General features: G+C 44.0%; 1 protein-coding gene across 6 annotated transcripts in view; it reads right to left on the bottom strand.

Moving 5' to 3' along the window:
- The window catches only part of PBX1 (PBX homeobox 1), a 325337-nt gene that overhangs the window by 81798 nt on the left and 222189 nt on the right, over positions 1-21350 (bottom strand). For 5 of the 6 annotated variants that reach the window (XM_037825466.1, XM_037825462.1, XM_037825463.1 and 2 more), the window contains 2 exons: positions 8506-8750; positions 1913-2103 (listed from right to left, as the gene is read on the bottom strand). In XM_037825466.1, coding sequence (XP_037681394.1) covers positions 1913-2103; positions 8506-8750 — 436 coding nt within the window. Of the gene's footprint in view, positions 1-1912; positions 2104-8505; positions 8751-13978; positions 14236-21350 lie in introns of those variants that run through there. The other variant, XM_037825464.1, reaches the window with a different exon arrangement.

Consider the following 21350-nt stretch of genomic DNA (forward strand, 5'->3'; position numbering starts at 1 on the left):
TTTCACTGGCACTAAATATGCCCCAAACTAAAATGATAATAACCATGACAATAGATGGGTTGTTTTCATTTGGAATCTTTGGCTCAGAGCAATGAATCAAAGGTGGCAACCAAAGCAAGAAAGAGGCCCTGTCTAAAAGCGACTGTCCTTCTGGTGCCAACTGGAACAATCCAGGCAAAGGCTGGTGGAAGTAAGAGAAAGGCAGTGGGTACAAAGCTTGGCTAGTTTTGTCTTTTGGAGTCTGACCTTCAACTAGGCACACTAGAATTACTGCGAGAAGAAATCTGATGAGACAATGATTCTGCTCCTCCCTTTTCCCCCGATTTCTTTCTTGAAAAGAACACAGTCTGGGTCCAACTTTTTTTTTTTTTCCAGGATCTGCCAAGTCCAGCATTTTAACTAGGGGAGTTACCATGGTGATGGAAGCAATGCATGCCAGAGTGGCGGTGGCTGCAGCAAAGAAGAAGGACCCAGACAGGCCACCAGTCACTAGCACTTGGCACTCCGCAGAACAGCACGCATTAAAGAAGCCAGGCTGGCATCAGGCCACGGGGCGAGGGAAATGTAGAGGATCCTGGTGGAGGGCGACCCATGCCTTCCCCCAGGGCATCACCATGCCCACTTGGGAAAAGCTATCTTCATTTTTACTCTCTTGTGACTTACTCTATGTAATCCTATTGTCCCAGAGATACATTTTGCTAGCTCACATTCTCATTTCATATTCCATGTGATCCAAAACACTTGGAATAAAAAGGAGTAGAGGAGAAGATACCAGGAGGAGTCTTAATATGTTCCATTGACTGTAATGACCACATTTGTGAAGACAGAGAAAAAATCCAGGTAAGAAAACTGAATGCCACATGATTCACAGGTAAGAAGAAATTCAAGAAGTGAATCTTTCTGTCTGATTGAAAAGGAACAAAACTATAGATCATGAAATGGTATACACTGACCTCTGACACACCTAACATTTGAATAATAATCATAAATTGCAATTCCTTTCGGTTACAGCAGTAATTAATTATGACGTCTGCATTTATAGAGGATGGCTAATTTAAAATGAACTCTAGATCACAAAGGGTGCTCAAGCTCTTAAAACATATTTGCTAGATAAATTAAGATACTCTTCTAGAGTAGATAAAAGATATGGTTATCCCATGTTACTGGCTGGATAACAGAAGCAAAAGTAATCAAAGGGATTAGGATAAATCCAATGCGATAGGGTAAGGGAACCAAGAACTAATTACTTGTACCCTATTCTCAGTTTTTGTTTCTTTTTATTTAATTACTTTTCCATCCATGGTTTCTCCAACTGAGTTCTTTTAACTGGCAGCAATGCCAGAAAGAAAACCTCAAATCTGCATTAAAAATGTGGCCCATATCAGACAAGCTCCTTCCTCTCTATGCCCAAGGGATCATGTCTCAATCATCTTTGTTCCCCTAAAACTTAGCCAAGAGCCTGGCATGCGGTCATCCATTTATAAATATTTGTTGAATTAAAGTGAATGCCTTCTCTGATTATAAGAATATAATATATATTATTCTTATATATATAAGTGTATTATGTTACACTTATAAATGTGCTCATCATACAGCTCAGGGTCCATAGTTATGAGACCTACCCATAAAGGAAGTACCTAGTGCTTTGAGCAGAAAAAAAAAAATCCTGACTTTTCCATAACTGAGCTAAGTCACAGAGTGAGTAGCAGTGGCAATAGAAATCCCCCTCCATTCACATATCACTCACTTTCCTGGCGCTGTGTGATGCCAGTGGGCGATCTAGCCTCATGGCCCTCCTTTACCTGACCTGGGAACCTTCCCCAGGCTGCCACTGGGCACAGCAATGAACAGGGCAGGGCTGGAGGCTTTCGAGAAGGCTGGCCAGCAGATTCCAGCCCCATCCATGACTCACCGTGCGTCCAGAAACCGGGAGCGCAGGATCATGACGGCTTCACACGTGCTCTGCTTGAGCTGCATCTGGATGGAGCTGAACTTGCGGTGGATGATGCTGACCATTCGCTCGATTTCCTTTGGGGAGATGGGCCTGGTCCGGCTTTGCTCTCGCAGGAGGTTCATCACGTGGGTGGTGAACTCGTTGCATGCCTGGAACGGCAGGACAATAAACATCAAGAGGCGTTGAGGGTCCAAGCCTCGGCACACGCAGATCCTGGAATGAAGGCTGTGTGTGTGCTTTTCTAGAGACTCTTGCAAATAAAGAGAACTGGGATAAGAGGATAGAGTTTCCATCTCATTTCTGGTAGAAAGCAGAGTTTCTATTTGGGTTGATTGTAAAGGTTCAATAATGGATGGCGGTGATGGTAGCACAACATTGTGAATGTAATTAACAGTGCTGAATTATTTATGTGAATGTGGTTAAAAGAGGAAATTTTAGGTTGCATATATGTTTCTAGAATAAAAATTCATAAAAAACAAACAGGACTGTACAGCACAGTGAGCCCTATAGTAAATAATGGATAATAGTTAATAATACAATTACAAAAATGTTCTTTCATGAACTGTGACAAAGGTACTAACTACACTGATGCAAGGTGTTAATAAATAGGGTGGTATATGGGATCTCTGAAGTTTATGTATTTCATGCAGGAATTTCCTATAATCCTACAACCTCTCTAATAAATAAAATAAAATGAATGACCCCCCCATCAAAAAAAAAAAAAAAATGAAAGAAATACCTTTCAGCCCCCAAAGCTGTGGCCATGATATAGAATTCAAGGGAAAAGACAATTCCTAATCATTTTTCTTCATTATTTTACTGCACTGAAAGGCAAAACATGAATCCTAATATAAAACCCATATTACCATCCTTTGTCCCAATGTTAACAGCCACCAAGAATTTGGGGTCAAATATAGCAAGAGCTTTCTGCCTTGTTCATTATCTCGAGAGAGTACAGCTTCCAAATACTCCATTTTGGGATGGATGAAGAGCCAAAGGGTTTAAGTGGAATCACAGAATTAAAAGCCTTGATAACACTTCTGGGAGATTTCCCATAGATCCTTTTCTACTTGTAGCTTTAATATGCAAACTGCCTCCATGCAGCCTTCTGAGGATCTACTATGCCTATAACATAAAGGGCATCTGTCCCCAGGGGCCTTAAAGAACAGCTTCAAAAACATTAGGGGAAGGCTCAGGAGCCATCCTTGCAGAAACAAAAACATCCAGCTACAGAGCAACGTGCCATCAGTGCTAGAAATGATGATGGAGATCATTTGTGCCACCCTCTCACTTTATACTTGGGAAAACGGTGTCCCAGAAAGATGAAGGGACTTCTCCAAAGGCACATGGAAAAGAGCAATGACAGAGCCAGAACCCGATCACTTTGTATTCCAGGCCAGGGACTTTCTTTCCTTTCCCAGAACCTGAATTTGCTTCTCTGAAAACAATCACCCTTATTTTGATTACTATTACTTAATTCTTGTATTCTTCAGTGGGCATTCAATAAAATATCTGATCACAGGTTAACTTGAAGCAATGTTGTAAGTTGTATTAGATTTGTAAAGGAAAAGGCAAAATGATGCTTTGAGGTTGAAGAACCAAGGACTCAAAGGACTATAACTTAATATTAAGAGCAAAAAAACACTCATTATCAGTAACACTGCATTGCCATTGTTTTACAGCACGAGGCCCTTCATATTTGTCAATGACACAGAAACAATAACAGTAATACCCATTTACTGTTTATTTCTCTGAGAAATCTTTTGAGGTTGGTTGGCCACCGGATTGTGTTTGAACTGAGGACTGAGAGGCCTGGTTTCTGAACCTGCCTCCCTAAGTATTTGGATGAATCCTTTCGCTACTCAATGCCTTTCTTTATTCATCTGGGAGTGCGTTTAATCAGTGCTAGCTCTTTAAGCAAGGCCTGCGGTGTCCATGTTCTTATGCAGTGAGCAAATCACTCACATGAGAATAGCAAGGTGCACTGCTTAAGAGCACAGACTGTCTGGGTTAAGATCCTAGCTCTGGGACTCATGTTGCTGTGGGAACTTTGGCAAGTTAGTTAACGTCTCTGGGCCTAGTTTTCCTAATTTGTGAAATGGGGATGACGATCACCTCATAGGGAAGCCAGGCTTACTGGCGAAGGATTAGAGTTACTACGTGTGCCTGGCCATGTAAGTGTTGATCATTATTATCTGTTCTTAATATAGATGCCTTAGAAAACCAAGATATTACCACGATTGGGGAAACTTCTCAAGGCCTCAGTTTCCATCTTGGTAAACTAAAGGTAGTAATAAACACTTCCTTCCCACTCTGCAGGTGTACACTGAAGGCAAATGAGATCAGGTCTTTAGAAAAGTGCTGTATTAAACACAAGATCTGTCTTATAAGCATCTTCCCTCCCTACACCAGTCCCCAACTTACAACAAAGAGAAGGAAATAAAACCTGGCAACAGCGACTTGGCTGAAATTCTATGAGGCCACGGGGTGGGGAGTAGAGGGTTAGGAACATAGCAAGCATCCCAACTCTCTTTCTGGGGAAAAGCAGCACCCTGCTGGGCTGCTGCCTCCCACCTCATGGGGGCTGAAAGGGAGGAGGGGCTGAATGTGAGGGGATATTGTCAAGCGCACCCGCAAGCTCAGCTGGGAAGCCACAGTTCCCGGCTAATAATAATGTGCTTCATTACGGTGAATAAAAATACTCACAATATCTGATGTTTATTCAAGGCATTTTATCCCGGGGCCCTTTCTGCTCTGCCATAAACAGACAGTGGAGTCCTTTCACCCACTGCTGAGGTGGAGCAAAGCAGCTGCTGAACAGCTGCTCAGAAATACACGAGAGCAGAAACGAACTCCAAGTCAACGTCAGATGGACAGAACATAATGATTCCGGTTTCCCCAGCACCTGAATTACCCTCATCTCCTCCTCAGTTCCCCCGGCTAGGCAGCCTCAGAGGCTGCTAGGCTTCTGCCAGGTCAGGTGATTACCGTGCGACATTTACGTGACTATTTAGGGTTACAACTATTAATTATGTAGAATCCTCACAGGCTGGAAGTTTCTGTGACAGGGAAGACTCAGCTGTAGACTGTTGCAGAGAAAGTCGCTTCCTGGAGCTAACACTGAGCTGTCCTATAGGGCTGAAGTTCTTCTGAAAGGAAGGTTTCAGGGCAAGGATGTTCCTGGGAGCAGTAGACTAAAGAGAAGCTGCCTTAGAAAATCTTGCTGAGGGTCCTAACGTTGAAGCTTACATCCTGCAACTCTACACTGTCCATCTTCTTCCTTCCCTCCTTCAGACTGGATCTGTCTGCCAACCTCATCAACCAAAGTAAACTGGACACTAGGATTCTCTTAGCTGTGAAGAGAACTAACCCAGCTCATTTAAGCATTAGCTATTTAGCCCCATCAAGGCCTGGCAAAAGCTCCAGAACTGCAAAGTTACAAGGGCATTTTAAAAACAGTGCTTGGAACAAAATTCAGGTTTCTGACATCATGGTTTTATCTGTTAGAACACCCTGGCTCTTAAACACCTTAGTTACCAACATTATCTGCTGAAAAAGTGTTTTACCAACCCCATTTAATGAATAAAATGATTTCCTTCCTTTCTTTCTAATGAAAGTCTCTGGAAGCCTTCCTTATTTAATAACCTCAGGGTGAAACAATGGCTGATTCAGGTAGTTTGGCTGTTTTTTTTTCTTTTGAGAGATGGGGGCAGGGAGGGTTATGATCATTAATTACTCCAAAGCCCATTGATTGTGTGGTTATCTGCCACTACCACACCAAAAATAAAACAAAACAAAGACCCCACAGAACCAATTATTAAATATAATTTCATATACGCACAACTAAAATAGAGTGACATTTTTACTTCACCGAGATTTCCTATTTTTAAAAAAGCTCCCATGAGGAATTGTTACGAAAAATGAAGATATATTTCTCAGAAATACTAGCTAGAAGGTTAATCTGTAATTTCCCTACAATCTATTTACAATAATTAACAACTAGTATTAATAAACCATTAAGCACCAAGAGTGTGATAGGCTGTATTTAGTTCTCATCCAGAAAAGATCCATTTACATATGAAATGATATTTTAATACTTTAAAAAATATAATAAATACAGATGACTTCTACTACAGTACTATTGTATGAACATAATTTGTTCTCTACTGATCGATTTTTTTCTTGGGTTCTCAATTTCCAACATCTTTGTTTTTTAAAATACTCATGGGAAGTCTCTAAAGTAGAATGTTTTTATCATTAGCCTCTTTTAGGCACCAGCAATCAGGTCCAAAGAACTTGCAGAGACGACAAACTGGTTAACTCTATTGTCTACAAACGTCTATACCCTCTTATTAAGGAGAGTCAAGTGTTGTTCCAATAACAGCCCTTGGGCTTAAGGTCAAAAAAACTGGATTCACAGGCAAACTCTGCCCCTAACTGGATATGCAATGTCAGATATATCGCTTAACCTCTTCGACCTCCACTTTCTCACCTGTATCAAAATGGAGATGATGACAGTAACTGTCCTGAGTGCCTAACCACAAAATTATCTTGAATGCAAGTGCAATTATGTTGGCCAAAGCGTTTTATAAACAGTAATATGCAATTGAAATTAATATTGCTGCCAGAATTTTTATACATTTGGAGGAGGATGGAAGTGTGACAAAGGAATTTAAATCAAGAAAACAGGCAGTCCTTCTATGTTACCAGCAACCTAAGTTAAGCATGAAGCCTGTTTTCAATACCTTCCAGCCTAACATACATTGCCAGGTTTGGGTCTAGTCGGGGAGGCCACGCTGGGCTATTCCTATGTCCCTGGAGTCTAGCGTGAGCTAATCAGGATGACAGGTCTATGCAGGTTGCTTTGCCAGAGGCCAGGCTCACTGGTGAAGGTGAAGCAGAAAGAGTAGGAAGAAGCCAAGAGGCCAGCTGGGAGCCTTTATAGCAAATGTCTCCATCTCCCTTCCAAGCTGTCCCAATAGGTTAGGGCAGACTCTGGAGTCAAAACTGGCAGTCCAGGTGGGGGCAACTGGTACCAATTAGCCAAGGTGAGTTCAGCATCTCCTGGGATCTGGGGAAATGTCTGCATTAACCAACACTGTGATAAGAGCATTTGTTCCTTCACAAGGGGGTGAAGGATGATGATTCATGGGTTCTTACCACAAGCTGACTTTCATTTTCCTCCTCTTGAACACTCCCTAAACCTTATCTGATGGTTGATTTTCACCATGCTTGGCTTCAAGCTTAACAGCTTCTTTTCCCCCCACACACAAGGAACTTCGTAGCAATCCGTTGCAAAGGTGGAAAGGAGTGCAACCATAGAACTTTCTTCACTTGAAATTTTAAAATGTCTATTTCCAAATTTTTAAATTTATATTTTCTATTACATTTGCACTGGCCTTGGACCCAGACAGCCATGAGGGAACTGCAGAGGGTCTTCTACCTTTCTTTCTCTGCCCTCTTTTTTCAGGATCTTAAAAAAGAGAAAAAAACCCAGGAACCTAACAATTCAATCAAAATAAGTTAACTATAGAGCAATTCAATGACAGTAAATTAATTACAGAACTTCAGGACAATGTTGCACCCAAAGATACATATTTGGATACAAGGTGATTGTCAGCTAACTGGAGGAAGAAAAGGCTGACATGAAGGGACTCCTAAGAAAACGGTCCTGCTCATACCGCCCAGTATTGGTGCATAAATTCATGTGTGGATGGGGGGTGCTTTTAGTGGGAAGGATCTGGTATAAGAAGACGAATACCTTACATTCATATGCTGCTCTAACACTTACAATTGCACAATTTAAAATCTCTCTTATCCTTTCCTTCATTTGACTTTTGTGCTCTCTTTGACCCTAAATCCACACTATTCCTTGCCATATACAATCAGCTTTCAGGGTAGGGAGTGCAGACCACTGGATCCCACAGGTAGTCAGTGGAGGGCCAAGATCAGAGGTCGAGTTTCTCCAACTTCCAGGGGCTCTCCTGGGAGATGCAGGTCCCGTATTATGACACAAGGAGAATGTTCGACTCTCCATTGAACTGAGTCTGGGGTACAGTGAGGGACTTCAAGGTCAAGTGTGACTGTCCTTTCCCATAGAATCCTATGAACCCCAGGAAGATCAGGAATCTTCCTAAATGAGGGTGAACAAGAGCAAGGGAAACCTCCTCCCTCCCGCAGGTCAGATGGGGACTCGGCCAGTGATCCATCACCCCGCGAGCCCCACACTATGTGAGGTCCAGGCACTGTCTGAGCGTTCCTCGTATTGACTATTAATGTTTCTTGAAATCATCATCTACAACTTCACAACATTTTCCAATGTCTTTATCTCCAGTTTGCCTGGGTTTTTAACATTTGAGCCCACGGACTGCTGACTGCCTGGACTCAAGTTTTGAGAGTGGCTCTGCGGTTGGGCAGGGAATGCCGGGACAAGAATGCCCGGGTCCAGGGCAGGCAGCCCCTAGGTCTCTAAGGAGGCCCCCAAGTGCTCTGTTTCTTCCACCCTTCCCTAAAGGGCCCAGGTGCCAGGAAGCCCTGCTGGCTGTGGTTACCTGCTCGTATTTCTCCAGCTCTGTGTGGTAGATTTGTCTGATCTGTGAGAGTTTGGCTCTGTAATCGGAATGCTCCACTGAGTTGTCCGAACCTGCCCCTCCAGAAGCCGCCGCGGCCGCCGCCGCCGCTGCCGAGCCCCCTCCCTTCTCCGGCCCCGCCACTCCCTCCGCCAGCAACATGTTGTCCAGCCGCATCAGCTGGGGGTCTGTGGGCTCCTCTTCCTGGGCTCCCCGGATACTCAAAACTACAGGAAAAGACAAAGAGAAGGAAGACTGTTAATAGCAACCCAAGGGAACAACAATAACAAAAAACCCAATTGTGTTACTTGGCTCAAGAAATCTCCAAATTACTTGCAACATGGCATTTCAGGAAGGGGTGAGGGTCTGGGAAAAGGGAGCCACAGAGAAGGTGAGAAAAGGCAATGAGAGACTTGTTTTGCTCCAAAAAATAATTTTAACAGAATTTTTACCTGCATTGCAAAGCAACCAAATTTCAAGTAAGGAAAAACATTTCCTTCTTCATTTCTAATTTTAGATTTCTGTGCATTTGTGGGTTTACATGCACTGAATGTGTCTGTCATAATTGATCAGCCTCGATTTTCTTTTCCAAAATAACCAGAGCCAGGTGTTAGGGGTTGAATTATGTTCCCCCAAAAGACATGTTCAAGTCCAAACCCCCAGGACCTCAGAAAGTGACTTTCTTTGAGTTTAGGGTCAGGACGGATGGAATTAGGCACAGTAAAATGAGGTCATAGTGGTGGGCCCTAAACCAATATACCTGCTGTCCTCATAAGAAGAGGAAATTTGGACACAGACAGAGAGACAGAGGGAAGGACACCATGGAACGACCGAGGTGGAGAACGCCATGCATTGCCGGCAAGCCACCAGAAGCCAGAAGAGGAACAGGGCAGGTTCTTCCCTGCAGAACTTGAAGGACGCCTGGCCCTGCGGACACCTTGGCTCAGAATACTGTCCTCCACAACTGTTTATACAAGCCACCCAGTTCATGGGTCTTTGTTCGGCGGCCCTAGGAAACGAAGATACCAGGTAAATCCAGTAAATCTGGAGTCAAATCTTAAGACCTTTCCCACAGACGGTGAGGTAGTTTAGAGGCATCTGATTACAGCAAGAAGACAGACTGGCCTTCCAGAAGCGACTTCCATCTCCCAAAACTGAGATCTGTCCTAGGTGACAGGATTCTGTCCTGTTGGAAACCAGGGGGAAGCCCCTTCAACAAGCTGTCAAAAGGGATTCAGAGAAGCAGGCTCTGGTAGGTTGGAGGCCCAGATGAATGCGATGGCCACTTTTTATTAAAACACCACAACCGTTTATGGGGGAGGTAATTTGGACCGAAAGAAATATGTGATTTAGTAAATCAGCAGAAGAGCTAAGCAGTCTCTTTTTACTACCTTCACACAACCTGCCATAAAATAAATCACTCATCTAAATCCAGTTTAGTTGTCAGCATTCAAATCATGAAAAGAATTTTCAATTTTAAAAAAATCAAACAAATTTTGGGGGTAGGGCAGGAAAGGAGGGCAGTGAAGGAAGGCAGAGGAAAGGATTCCAGAGGTCACATTTGGGGGAAGGCAATGACAGGGTCTAAACTATAGCAATCAGAGAGTCAAGAGCTGTTTTCAGGCAGGGCACCTCTGGGAGCCCCAGGGGACAGTGCCAGCTCCCATCGTCTCACACGGCAGCCGCACCTGCTGTGATCAAGAAGGTGGCTATGAGCTCAAGAGGAGGTGACATCTAGATGTTGGGGCATTTCATCAAGTAAAAGACCAGCCTAGCTGCTGGCTGCACCCACAGGCTCCTGGCTTCTAGCAGGCATGAAAAGAATCAACTTTGAAAGCTGTTCAGAAGGAAATCCCAATTCCTTTTCTGAAAGAAACACCACAGCACTGCTTTTGTGAAACAGGAGGCAGTCGAGCAGGGTGCCAAGCCTCCCGGGCCAGTTGCTGCAGTTAGTAGCAAAGAGGAAGAAAAGCACGGGGGAGAAACACTTGCTCCTTGATGAAGTAAGAGAGGATGGCCCTGATGGAATGGAGGAAGAAGGGAAGGCAGTGAGCTGGGAGGGAGGAAATAAGGAAACTCACTTACACATAAACCCGCAAACATTTCAGTACCCAGACTCTCCCTGCTTCACACCTTAATTCTCAGTATTCAGCTGAACTAAATAAAATTACTATGGCGGTGATGGCACAGGGTTAGGGGATCTTTGAGGTTTATTTTGTGGACTTATTTTTTAATGAAATTCTCCTTTTGTAGGCTCAGGAGACTAAATCGGAAATTGCCCTGGTGGCTGATCGTTGAATAAAGATTTGGGCATTTTATTCTCTTCCTTGAATTTATTTACTCAAATCTCCAATGTCCTTTGAAGAACACAGCACCAGTAACAGAGGTTTCCTTAAGAAAATAATTGAATGCTGTAACCATTTCCTGAATACCAATCCCTGGACATACCAAAAAAAGAAACTAACCTTCCAAGCATTAAGCATCAGGGTCCAGCAGCCTCCTTCCTCACTTCTCCAGGCTAATGAATTTCTTCAAGACAAAGGCATTTATTTGTGGAGTTTATGGGCATTTCTCTTAATTTAGTGAATTTTAATTGCTTTACCAACAAAGATATTTATGGGCCATTTAAAAAGGAAAAAAAAAAATTACCTCTCAGCCATTCTTAATAAACTAATGTAATTGTTTCACTTTCGTTTGGTTATTAAAATAAAATGGTGCTGGGGCACAATTTCAGTCTCTAATCCACTCTGTTCAGTCTCATGCCCGAATACTCCCTTCAGAAACAGTCATAAGCTCCAGGAGAGCAGCCGCTGAGGCTCACAGGAAAATTCCTGAGACGTTAGGCTGGTGACACCTGATCTGGGTGATTGTACCTCCAAGGGGGTCTTCCCCTCGACTCCATAATCAATCCATCTTGCAAGTGTTCCAAAACTGATAGAACTTAAAATAATTTCTGGTCTCAATGATGGTAGCAAAGTAAAAAAGAACAAGGTCAACTTAATGGTCAGGGTTTGCCTTATTTGATCTAGAACAGACACCATCTACCTGAGAGGACATCCAGGGTCCTACGCGTTCTCCAATCCCACTGATGCCCCAAACTGCCTCAGTAGCTCTGTGTGCTTGTTTCTCTGGCAAACTGAGTCCATTCTGAGCGAGTCGGAGAGGCAGAGCAGCTGCATCCACAGACCTAGGTTCCTCCAGGTCCTGGGTATGTGACCTTGGACAAGCCACTAGTAACATTTCCCACATGCTTCCTTCTTACCTCTGAGAACGTGTTCCCTTCCTGGCCCCTTAGTTTCACCCACGCCTATACCCTGCTTTAAAATCATCAATGTGAAGCACAAACTACCCATACAAACCCGACTCACCAAGTTAATATCTATTTTGGCCTTGAAATCCAACTGGCTTTAAATAAAGTAAGAAAGAAAATTGCCAAGGCTGGCAAAGGACACCAAAGAAGGCCTTGAAAGGATACACTGCAGGGCCCCACCCACCATGGAAGTTTCCGGACAGAACTTAAAGCACTAATCTATATTGACTCCTTTTTTTTTCTTCTTCCTTTTTTCAGGTGAGAAGTGATACACTGAGTTGGGGAAAAACAAACAATAAAAGTGTTATGTTTTCTCAATTTTTCCATCATTTTATGAATCCTGTAAGCTAATACTTTTTAAAGAGAAACTTGGATTCACTAAGATTTAATATAAGTGGTTTCAAAATGTGGCCAATAAGAAACTGGTATGATAAAAACACAATGTACTTTACAAGAATGCTGCTTGCATTTACACTCAGAGTTCAGGTTACATCATTATGTTGCAAGCCAGAGATTTGAAGAAAATAAAAGAATGAAGGAAAAAAAAAAACTCAGAAAAGAAAAAACCCAAAGTCTTCCCCATCTTACACCTTTTAAGTTATACTGAAATTATTACGGAAATCATAAATAAGTCAGAGATGTGCCAGGACACAAAAAGTAAAATAAAATGGAAACAGTATAAGGCAGAGAAAACCTTAAAGAAAAACCTTCACCTTCCTCTATTTTACCTAGAGATTTTGGTTGTGATGGACGTGGGCTGTGTATATGTATGCCTGGAGGGGGGATAGACATGAACAAATGAACAATACCGCATGCATGCACATGTATCTACCCAGACCCAGGAGTATCCTAATTTGTACTATAAAAATCGGTCCTGGGATTCACTGACACCAAAACGGTTCAGCCAGTCAGTATATTAAAAAAAAAAAAATCCCACCAACATTAAATAAATAAATGAAAAGGGTGATATGTCTAAGCAGAACTGTTGTTACCTATTTATTCCTTGCAGCCAGCACTCTGGCGAGTAGGAGACAAAATGATTATTTAAAAGCTCCTTTTTATCTCTGCGGCACCATGCAAGACTCAAATGAACCTTTCGCCAGGACACCAGAGATGTTAACACTCATCCTCCAAGATCCAATTTCAACCAGCAGAGCTGTTACCTAATCCAGCAACCATCACATACGATCAGGTGCCTGCTTCCCTGATGGGTGCTCCCCCCGCTCCCCGCCCTCCCCCTTCCTCCCCAGCCTAACAGCTTTTCCTGAAATGTTTTAAAGGGCCAAATTCTCCGTTTATGCCAATGTACACAAGGTTTTCATGGCCAGGCCTGCACACTTCCATTACAAAAAAAAAAAAAAAAAAAGCAATCAATTGCGGTGAATTTGCTATCCGCAGAGGGGTCAGTCCATTAAGATATTTAACCCATTTGGTAATAATTCTTAAAGAATTGGTAAGAGACCAGTCAAGACAGGCAAGTGATTTATACAGAAATTGTCACAAGCCCTTTAAAAAGCATCTGATGGCACATCCACCTTGCTGCCATCCCTTGCCCTGGGGTTAATTCTTTGGTGAAACTCCCAAGATAAGGGGGCTGTCACTGCTTGGTCGGAGCTGCTCTCACAACTGGCTCCCTGCTGTTTTTTTATTTATTTATTTTTCTTCACACAAGGAGAAAAACAAACCAAACCTAAAGGCCTATTCAGGATGCTTGGCAGGAGGGATGTGTGGGGGTGGTTTTGTCCTTGCCTGAGCAACACGGGTCTGGAGCAGCTCCAGCCGGTGCCCACTAGAGGGCACTCTTTCTTCACCAAGGACCGGTACTCCGGGGCGGGCTTGGCAGGCTCCAAGTCTGCAGGTTAGCACTGGTGGCAATGCCCCTGCACAAGATTCAAACTTCCACAGGTGGGGCAGGTAGGGAGGGGAGGAGGGAAGATCTACAGGAAGGCTGGGGCAGCAGTCCCCATCCAGGGCTAAGACGAGAACGAGAGAGAGTCAGAGACAAGAAAGACTGAGAGGTGGTTCAGGACAGTGCACGAGGCGGCTTTCCTGGGTGGGTATACAAACGCAGGCCCTCCCTAATCCTCTCTGGCTGATTTTTTTTGTTTGATTTCAAGGCACGAGTCTCAACATCTATTCACTCACATGCAAGCTCTGAGATAAGTCTATACTGCATGTTTCCAGGAGGAGGTAGGAGAATGCAGCTCTCCAGGCTTCACTGACTGCTCTGCAATCTCCCGGTCAGTCAGGACTTTGGAGAGACGATGGGACAGAAGAATGGTGCCCATAAATTTTCAGAGACTGTCACAGTTACACTTTTTATTTATTCATAAAGTACTTGCACACACTGAATTGCATCACCCTACAAAACACAAAATAACATTCCAAATTTTCGAAGAAGAAAATTCAACATAAAAAGGCAAAGGAACCTTCCAAGAGTCAAAGCAAGTGGGAAACAGACAAGACTGGAATCTACGCCTTTGCTTCTTGGACAATATTCTCTTCTACATTAGGATTCTGACTCTTTCACAAATGACAGCTAAGTGGATGTGTAGTGCTTCTCCATTACTATATATGCATGTGCACACACACACACACATTTTACACACACACAGTGTCTCTGCACAGATCGTGACAGATCCTCGTGACAGAAGGCAGATGCTAGGAAAGGAAGGAAGTTCTTCCCTATTGACCTCTTAATTTCTTTTATTTCTTCTGAATCTGCTCTCTTCAATTACCTCTCTCTGCTACTGGCAGCATAACGGTCAGAGCCACTGTGCCCTGTGATAGAACGCCCTCTTCCCTCTCAGTCAAAGAATCCACTGACCACAGTGCCACCCCATTTCAAATCTCAGCTCAAACCCCTTCTCCATGAAAACTACCCTGACAAAAAGGGCCCAAAGTGAACAAGCTCGCCTCTGAGCACCAGGGCATGTACTTCCACGCCATGCTGTGGAGCATCTCAAAACACCGCAGATCACACCTGCCATCTTGCCAGCAAGACTGTGAGCTCCTGAAAGGCACTGATGACCTGTCCTTCATGTGTGTCTCCCCCATATGACCTCACAGAGCCTCTTGCACAAAGTCTGTTAATAAGCATTTCTTAATACATAAAAAGAGCAAAGGAGAAAAGGGGAATGCATGATGGCACGATCCCAATCGCTCTGCCTCGGCCTCCCATTCTCAGCCAAGCACTCAATTCCCTTTATGTGCTCTTTCTTCCTGCCTTCCAGTTACGAGCTGTACCAGAGCCAGCACGCTGCTGGGTAAAAGGCCTTTCTCTCTGCCACCTCTTCTATAACTACTTCAAAAAACTGTCAAATGTGCCTTTTCAAATCTGACAATTCTAAAACCAGCAAACTCCCTGTCGTTAAGCCAGAGCCTCCCAGAATAGCCTGGCATGTCCCAAAGAAGCCAACACTGTCAGTGACAAAGGCTCTGGGTGTTTGGGAGGGTCTGGCATGTGAATGATGCCTGGGGAGAAAGAATCATGTGAGGGCCAACAGTGGGCCCGGCTCAGGAAGGGGCCACACAGGTGACGCAACCACGGATGGGCTCCCTGAGGAAGGCTCAGCTCAGTTACACAAACTACTGACCAAGCACCTACAGTGTGTCAGGAATATGATGGGTGCTGGGATTTCCAAGATGGATCAGACATGGGATCTGGCCTAAAGAAGTCCACGACTTATGCTGCTGCTCTTATTCCTTCTTACACATTATGCCAACTGCTTTAAGGCCCATGGTGGATCCAGAAATTGCCAGAGGAGGTGGCTGGCAACCAAAATAAATCCAATGGATACACACTCTTTTCTCCTTCCCCCAGTTTCTTCCATTTCTCTTAAACACAATTACATCCACAAATCAGAACTTCCAAACTTGAGTTGAGAAAGCACCATGACATGATTTGATTTTTCAAAATTGACAGAGGGAACTAAATCTTCAGTTGGTGGCTTGAAGCTTACAGTAGTGCATCCTTATGTTCTTTGCCACTAACTTCAATCCCTTCCTTTTTTGGAGGGCAAACTCTTTTTTGTGTTTTTTAAAGGGTTTGCCCATCAAACAAATGGAAAGGACTAATAATTCAACTTCCTGAATTTTACAAACCAGCCTTCTAGGTACCTGCCAATAGGAGCTTCTGCCTGGCATGGCAGAACCAGTTACCACTGTGGGTTGAGGTTTTCCAATGCCAAGTGGGGACTCTGATGCTGGGCTTGGCCTGGAGCAGCCTTGTGAGATGAGAAGCACTAATAGTTCATGAAGTCCTGATATGCTGAAAACAACCCTTGGACTTTCAGTACTCTCTCAACCGTTTAGAAGCTCAGGGATACTAGAACAGGACCTGTAGATCTAGGGTCTCTTAAAATGGCACCAGGGATTTGATTTGAGGATGTCTTTTAGCCCTTTTGACATTTTCCCTGGGCTTGTTAAGCAGGGAGGCTAAAATATAGCCAAGCTTCAGTATTCAAGGGCTTTAGTCAGTCAATGAGCAAGTTTTGGAGATTCCTCAAATATGTCAGCCCATATATATTGAGAGTCTTCCATTGTGCCAGGCACTATGGTGAGTTTCAAAATAAAATGTGGTCTTGCAAGGAGCTGACTTGAGGTGATACGCTCGTGTATTATCACTTGGCCAACAGGCTATACTATGTGCAGGGCTTTGTGCAAGGATTTAGGGCAGGGGATGAAAACAAAATACAGGAAACTCCCGAGAAGGTTTTAGGGTTTTGGTTGTTGTTGGTTTGGTTTACGTGGTTGGGTTTTCCTCGGAGAAACAAAAGAAGTCTTTTAAGGGCCGGGCTTCTGTGGTTCTGGTCGCCAAGCATTTTCTTCTTCTCAGGGGACACAGTGTGGATCTCACTCACATGTTCCCCTGCCTGGACCAGCTGGCAGAGACAGGGCTCGTGTGCCAGGCAACAGGCTCCTGCCCTTCCGGATGGGCACTGGCCACCTGGGCAAGGGGCTCGGGTTGTACTTGGGGGACCCTTTTAACCAGACAGGAGAAGCAGGAGTTGGTAGGAGGGTGTGACTTCACACTGGCTTTGGCCTCAGGCTGCCCTACTCAGTGGTGCAAGGGAAAGCGGTAACATCCTCAGGAAGGACCACAGCAAGGTGTGTGAGGCTAGACTGCACATGGCAACCCATGACGCAAGAAATAGTTTCCTATTTAGTGGTGCCTAAAGCAGGAAAAATGTGGAGCCATTGGTTGGTGGCCTCCTGCACATTCCCTGGAGATGAAGTCTTTTTTCTATAATGGTAGTGTCTAAAAGAACTGACCACAGAGGAAGCAGGAGAAATTTCTCAACATTTTTTTGCCTTATGAGGAAAATGCTCTGAAGCTCGGCATCTCAATTAGGTACCTGCCACATTGCTACATAGCAAGAGCTAACACTAGACAGATTTCTTCTCTCATTATACTCTAATACCCCAGAAAACTTCATACATGGGCCCAGGACTTGCTTCTGTTAGCTCCATAGCATGGCCCAAAGAAAAGGCACTGGAGGAGTCATTGGAGTGTCTGATACCTAGCTGGCTCCCAAGCCTCACACCATATGTATGACTTTGAGTTCCCTTAAGCTCAATTTTGTTATCACTGAACAGGGGATAATGATATCACCCACTCCATAATTCTTGTTAAGGAGTAAGTAAGGCTATTTTTACAAAAAGGACCTATCAGGGCCTGGAAACTAGTAGGTTTTTGTTCTAGTTTGCTAATGCTGCAGAATGCAAAACACCAGAGATGGATTGGCTTTTATAAAAAGGGGGTTTATTTGGCTACACAGTTACAGTCTTAAGGCCATAAAGTGTCCAAGGTACTTTTATTTTTATTCTTATTGTTCTTTTTGGAGTATGGACAATGTTCAAAAATTGGTTGGGGTGATGAATGTACAACTGTATGATGGCACTGTGAACAGCTGTGAATAGGTGATTGTACACTGTGGATGACTGTATTGGTATGTGAATACATCCCAATAAAATTGAATTTAAAATAATTAAAAAAAATGACTGGCTTATCTCCTCCGCTGAGACACAGAGAAGCCCCACACTCAAAAAATTAAAAAAACTGAATGTTGCTGCATTTGCATCACGGGAAGTATTATTACCTTGCTGTTGATACCATCACCAAGGTCTTAGGGCTGCAAACAGGATTCCAGCTCCCAGTGGCAAGCAGGATTTTTCTCCCTAAGTTTACAAACTGAAAAGTAGCAGAACTCTTTTTTTCTTTAACTCCCCGAACAATTTCATCAGGACTAAGTTTGAAATAAGAGCATTTTGTTCCCACAGGAATCCTTCCCAGGTTTTGAAAACCACTGAAATCATTCAAAGGCAGGATTTCTAATACAATGTGCTACTGACCTCGAGGGGTCCTTACAGTACACAGGGATACTTTAGTCCTAACTTGATCCATGATCATTTATCATTATCTCCAATTCCACACATAACAGAAAACATATACTGCTAACAATAGTATGCTTTCACCCTGCTGTAGTGGGGTCTCTTTCCAATAAGAGATGGAGATACAAACCTATGGTGGACAACGGCCACAGACAGAGGTGCAGAAAAACTAAGGACAGACAGAGGACTGATGTCTCTGGCAGTATGCAGAAAATTCTAGGCAGAATCAGACATGGGATCTGGAGTCAGGAAAGAAGGTGCAATACTTTACCTCACTCTATCTTTTCTACCTCTTTGATTTGGTCCTTCCACTTCTCTCTCCACTAGAACTAAGATTCCTTTGACTTTGTAACATGATGGAAAGTGGGAGTGTGGAGAGAAAAAGGACAGGCACGTCTTTCTTGAACAAAGCAAGAGGAAAGGACTCACTGGATCCCACAACCACCACTGCCACTACAGCTACTTTAATAACAAGATCATTTTGTGTAAATGTGCATGTGAACTATGCTAATATTTATATTGAATGAGATATGACAGAGCATGTTTCTTGCTCCTATAAGGGACCTCGGAGAGGGGACACCTAGGGAAGGGCTGGGCAGAGGGTGCTTGCACAAAAATGAAGGAAAAGGCAGATGTGCTGGTTTCTTCCAATACATCCCTCTCTGTAGTAAAAGAATCTTGATTTCTAGCTGAGTTCATGGTCACTGGGAAGAAAGACACTTTCCAGTTTCACTGACACTTAGATGTGGTCATGTGTCATGTGACAAAATTCCGGTCACTGATGGTGAAAATGGGTTTTAACCCTGCTAGGAAGTGTCCTTAGAAAAAGGAAATGCTCTTTTTGTCCCTCTCTCCTTTCTTCCTGCTGGCCAGAATAGGAATATAATGGCTGGAGCTCTGGCAGCCACCTTGGACCATTAGCTAAAATAGGGAAAGGAAGCCACACGAAGGAGAAAAACCCAGTGGAAAGAGCCTGGGTTCCGACATGGTGGAGAACAGCCTGGATGGTCGGTCACCTTTAGACTCCATGAAAGTAAGACAGAAATGAACTTGTACTGTGTTTAACCCAAGTTAATTTGGGATTTGCTGTGATTTTGTTTTGTATTTGGTGGGTTTCTTTTTTTATTTTTCTTTATTTTGTGTTTTTTTTTTTTGTTTGTTTTTGGCAGCTTAACCAATCCAAGCCAAAAAGCTGTTATAAAGGAAATCTAGAAGGCAGAGTGATTTCATGTTGGTTTGAAGTGTTCCAGAGGAAATTAGAAAGAGGCAGATTTAATTATGAGAGGCAAGCCAGAGAAAAAACCTGAGTGGTCACCGGGGAGAACTTCTCCTGACAAAAAAAGAGAGTTTAGAACAGATAGAATGAGGCTTGGTCATTAGAGGGACTTCTCTTGGGTATGAGTTTGAGTTATTAGCCAGAGGGGAGAGAAGGTCCAAGAAGTGTGGGGTGAGGGGCCAGAGGAAGGAGTCCCCACCTGCTCGGGGTGTAGGGTGGCTTTGAGGTGTTCAGCTTAGACGGAGAATACGGGTAGGGGCTGGGGGTGACAGGTTGCCTGTATCTGGAAACTAGCCAAGAGTACTCTGCTGCCCTTGTGATTACGGGGTTAAAAGAAGATTCTATCTTGACCAGGGAAAGCTAAGGTAGACCAAATTGTAAACCTGGAGGCAAACCTAAGAGCTGGAGCAATGTGTGTGACTAAGTTCTAACAAGTTACCTGGGGATGCATACCTGTAACTGGCCTACCTATATATAGCTTGCACCGAGAGATTTCCACACACAATAGTAAAATCATGCTTGTACCTTAACCTGACTTTTGAGTGTGTCAGGTGCAGAGAACTACAAGTGGAGCACAGGAGAAGGGAAAGAGAAAAACTGTGATCCCCAATGCACTCAACAGAGAGAAATCACCTCCTCTCACTTTGGTGGTAGCAGGAATTCACCAGCTGAAGGACACTGAGTCTGTTTATGGGTGCCCCAGGTCCATTTCAAAGCACATGCCAAATAGCTTTCCTTGTTCAGTAACCACATACAACACCTGTGACCCCAGACAGCCATCTCACAATGCACACAAGGTCAGACAGGGTCCTTCAGGGAGAGAATGTGGCTGATTCATCACCACTCATTACAAAAGCTACCCCAAGCACAGGTCTCACTGCCAATGAGTCACTTGTGCCCTCTTCTTGCACAAGGAACAGTGTAATACACAGGCAAACAGGCTGCATGAGAAGAGGGAGGTTTAGTAGCCCCTGAAAGCACCAAGCCTTTTTTTAGGGACAGGGAAGATGGGATGGCAGAACGGGATGCTAACTGTGCCTAGATTCCCATTCTGGGCAGGTGGTGCTAAATGAGAAATCCTAAGCCGAGAGCGGAAAGGGAAGTGAGGGGAGATTGTGAGCTCCAGATGGCAAAACATGCCTTCAGTGTTCAACAGCCCCATCTCTGGACAAAAGAGAAACACCTTCTCATGAGGACCAAAAAAGCTCTTGGCTTGACACCTTAAGGGAAGCGTGGCATTTCTGCTTTGGGGAAGTCTATGGAGTCCTCACTGCCTGTCTCTCCCATCGCAACTCATTAGGGAATAAGCCCTAAGACGCTGCTCTATCTCCTGGGCTGTCCTCACGGGGCCTCTTCTTTTGCTCGCAACTGAGTCCAAGTGGCTGAAATCTTGTACCAACCAACACCTGGCTGTCAAAAGGGTTATCTTTTCTTGAACGTGAGAGCAAGTATTCAAACTCCATCTACAGCAGGGCTTCTCAAATGCTGATTCAAGTTTCCAGGGGGACATTTTAAAGGAGAAGTACATTTCAAGTAAATGATTGCAACTTATCGAAAATAATGTGCTACTTAGCGTCTGCAGCAAACATCCTGGCAGGCAGCGAGGGGAAGCAGCAATGAAGCAGATGGGAGCGATTAGGCTCTGATTTTCAGAAGGGCTTTTTTTGTCGTCCTCGTTGCCTCCGCTCGCTTTCACATACTGAAGAAATCGAGACCATGGGGAGAGAAGGGTTTTCTGGCCCATTCCTTCTTTCCTGCACTAGAGAGGGAGCCCACCCCCCACCAGCACTCTCACACCAGAGGCCCCCTCCCCCGTGGGGAAGGTACAGTGGTCATCATGAGCTTCAT

This window comes from Choloepus didactylus, chromosome 2 (assembly GCF_015220235.1).
Source record: "Choloepus didactylus isolate mChoDid1 chromosome 2, mChoDid1.pri, whole genome shotgun sequence".
NCBI classification, from domain to species: domain Eukaryota; kingdom Metazoa; phylum Chordata; class Mammalia; order Pilosa; family Megalonychidae; genus Choloepus; species Choloepus didactylus.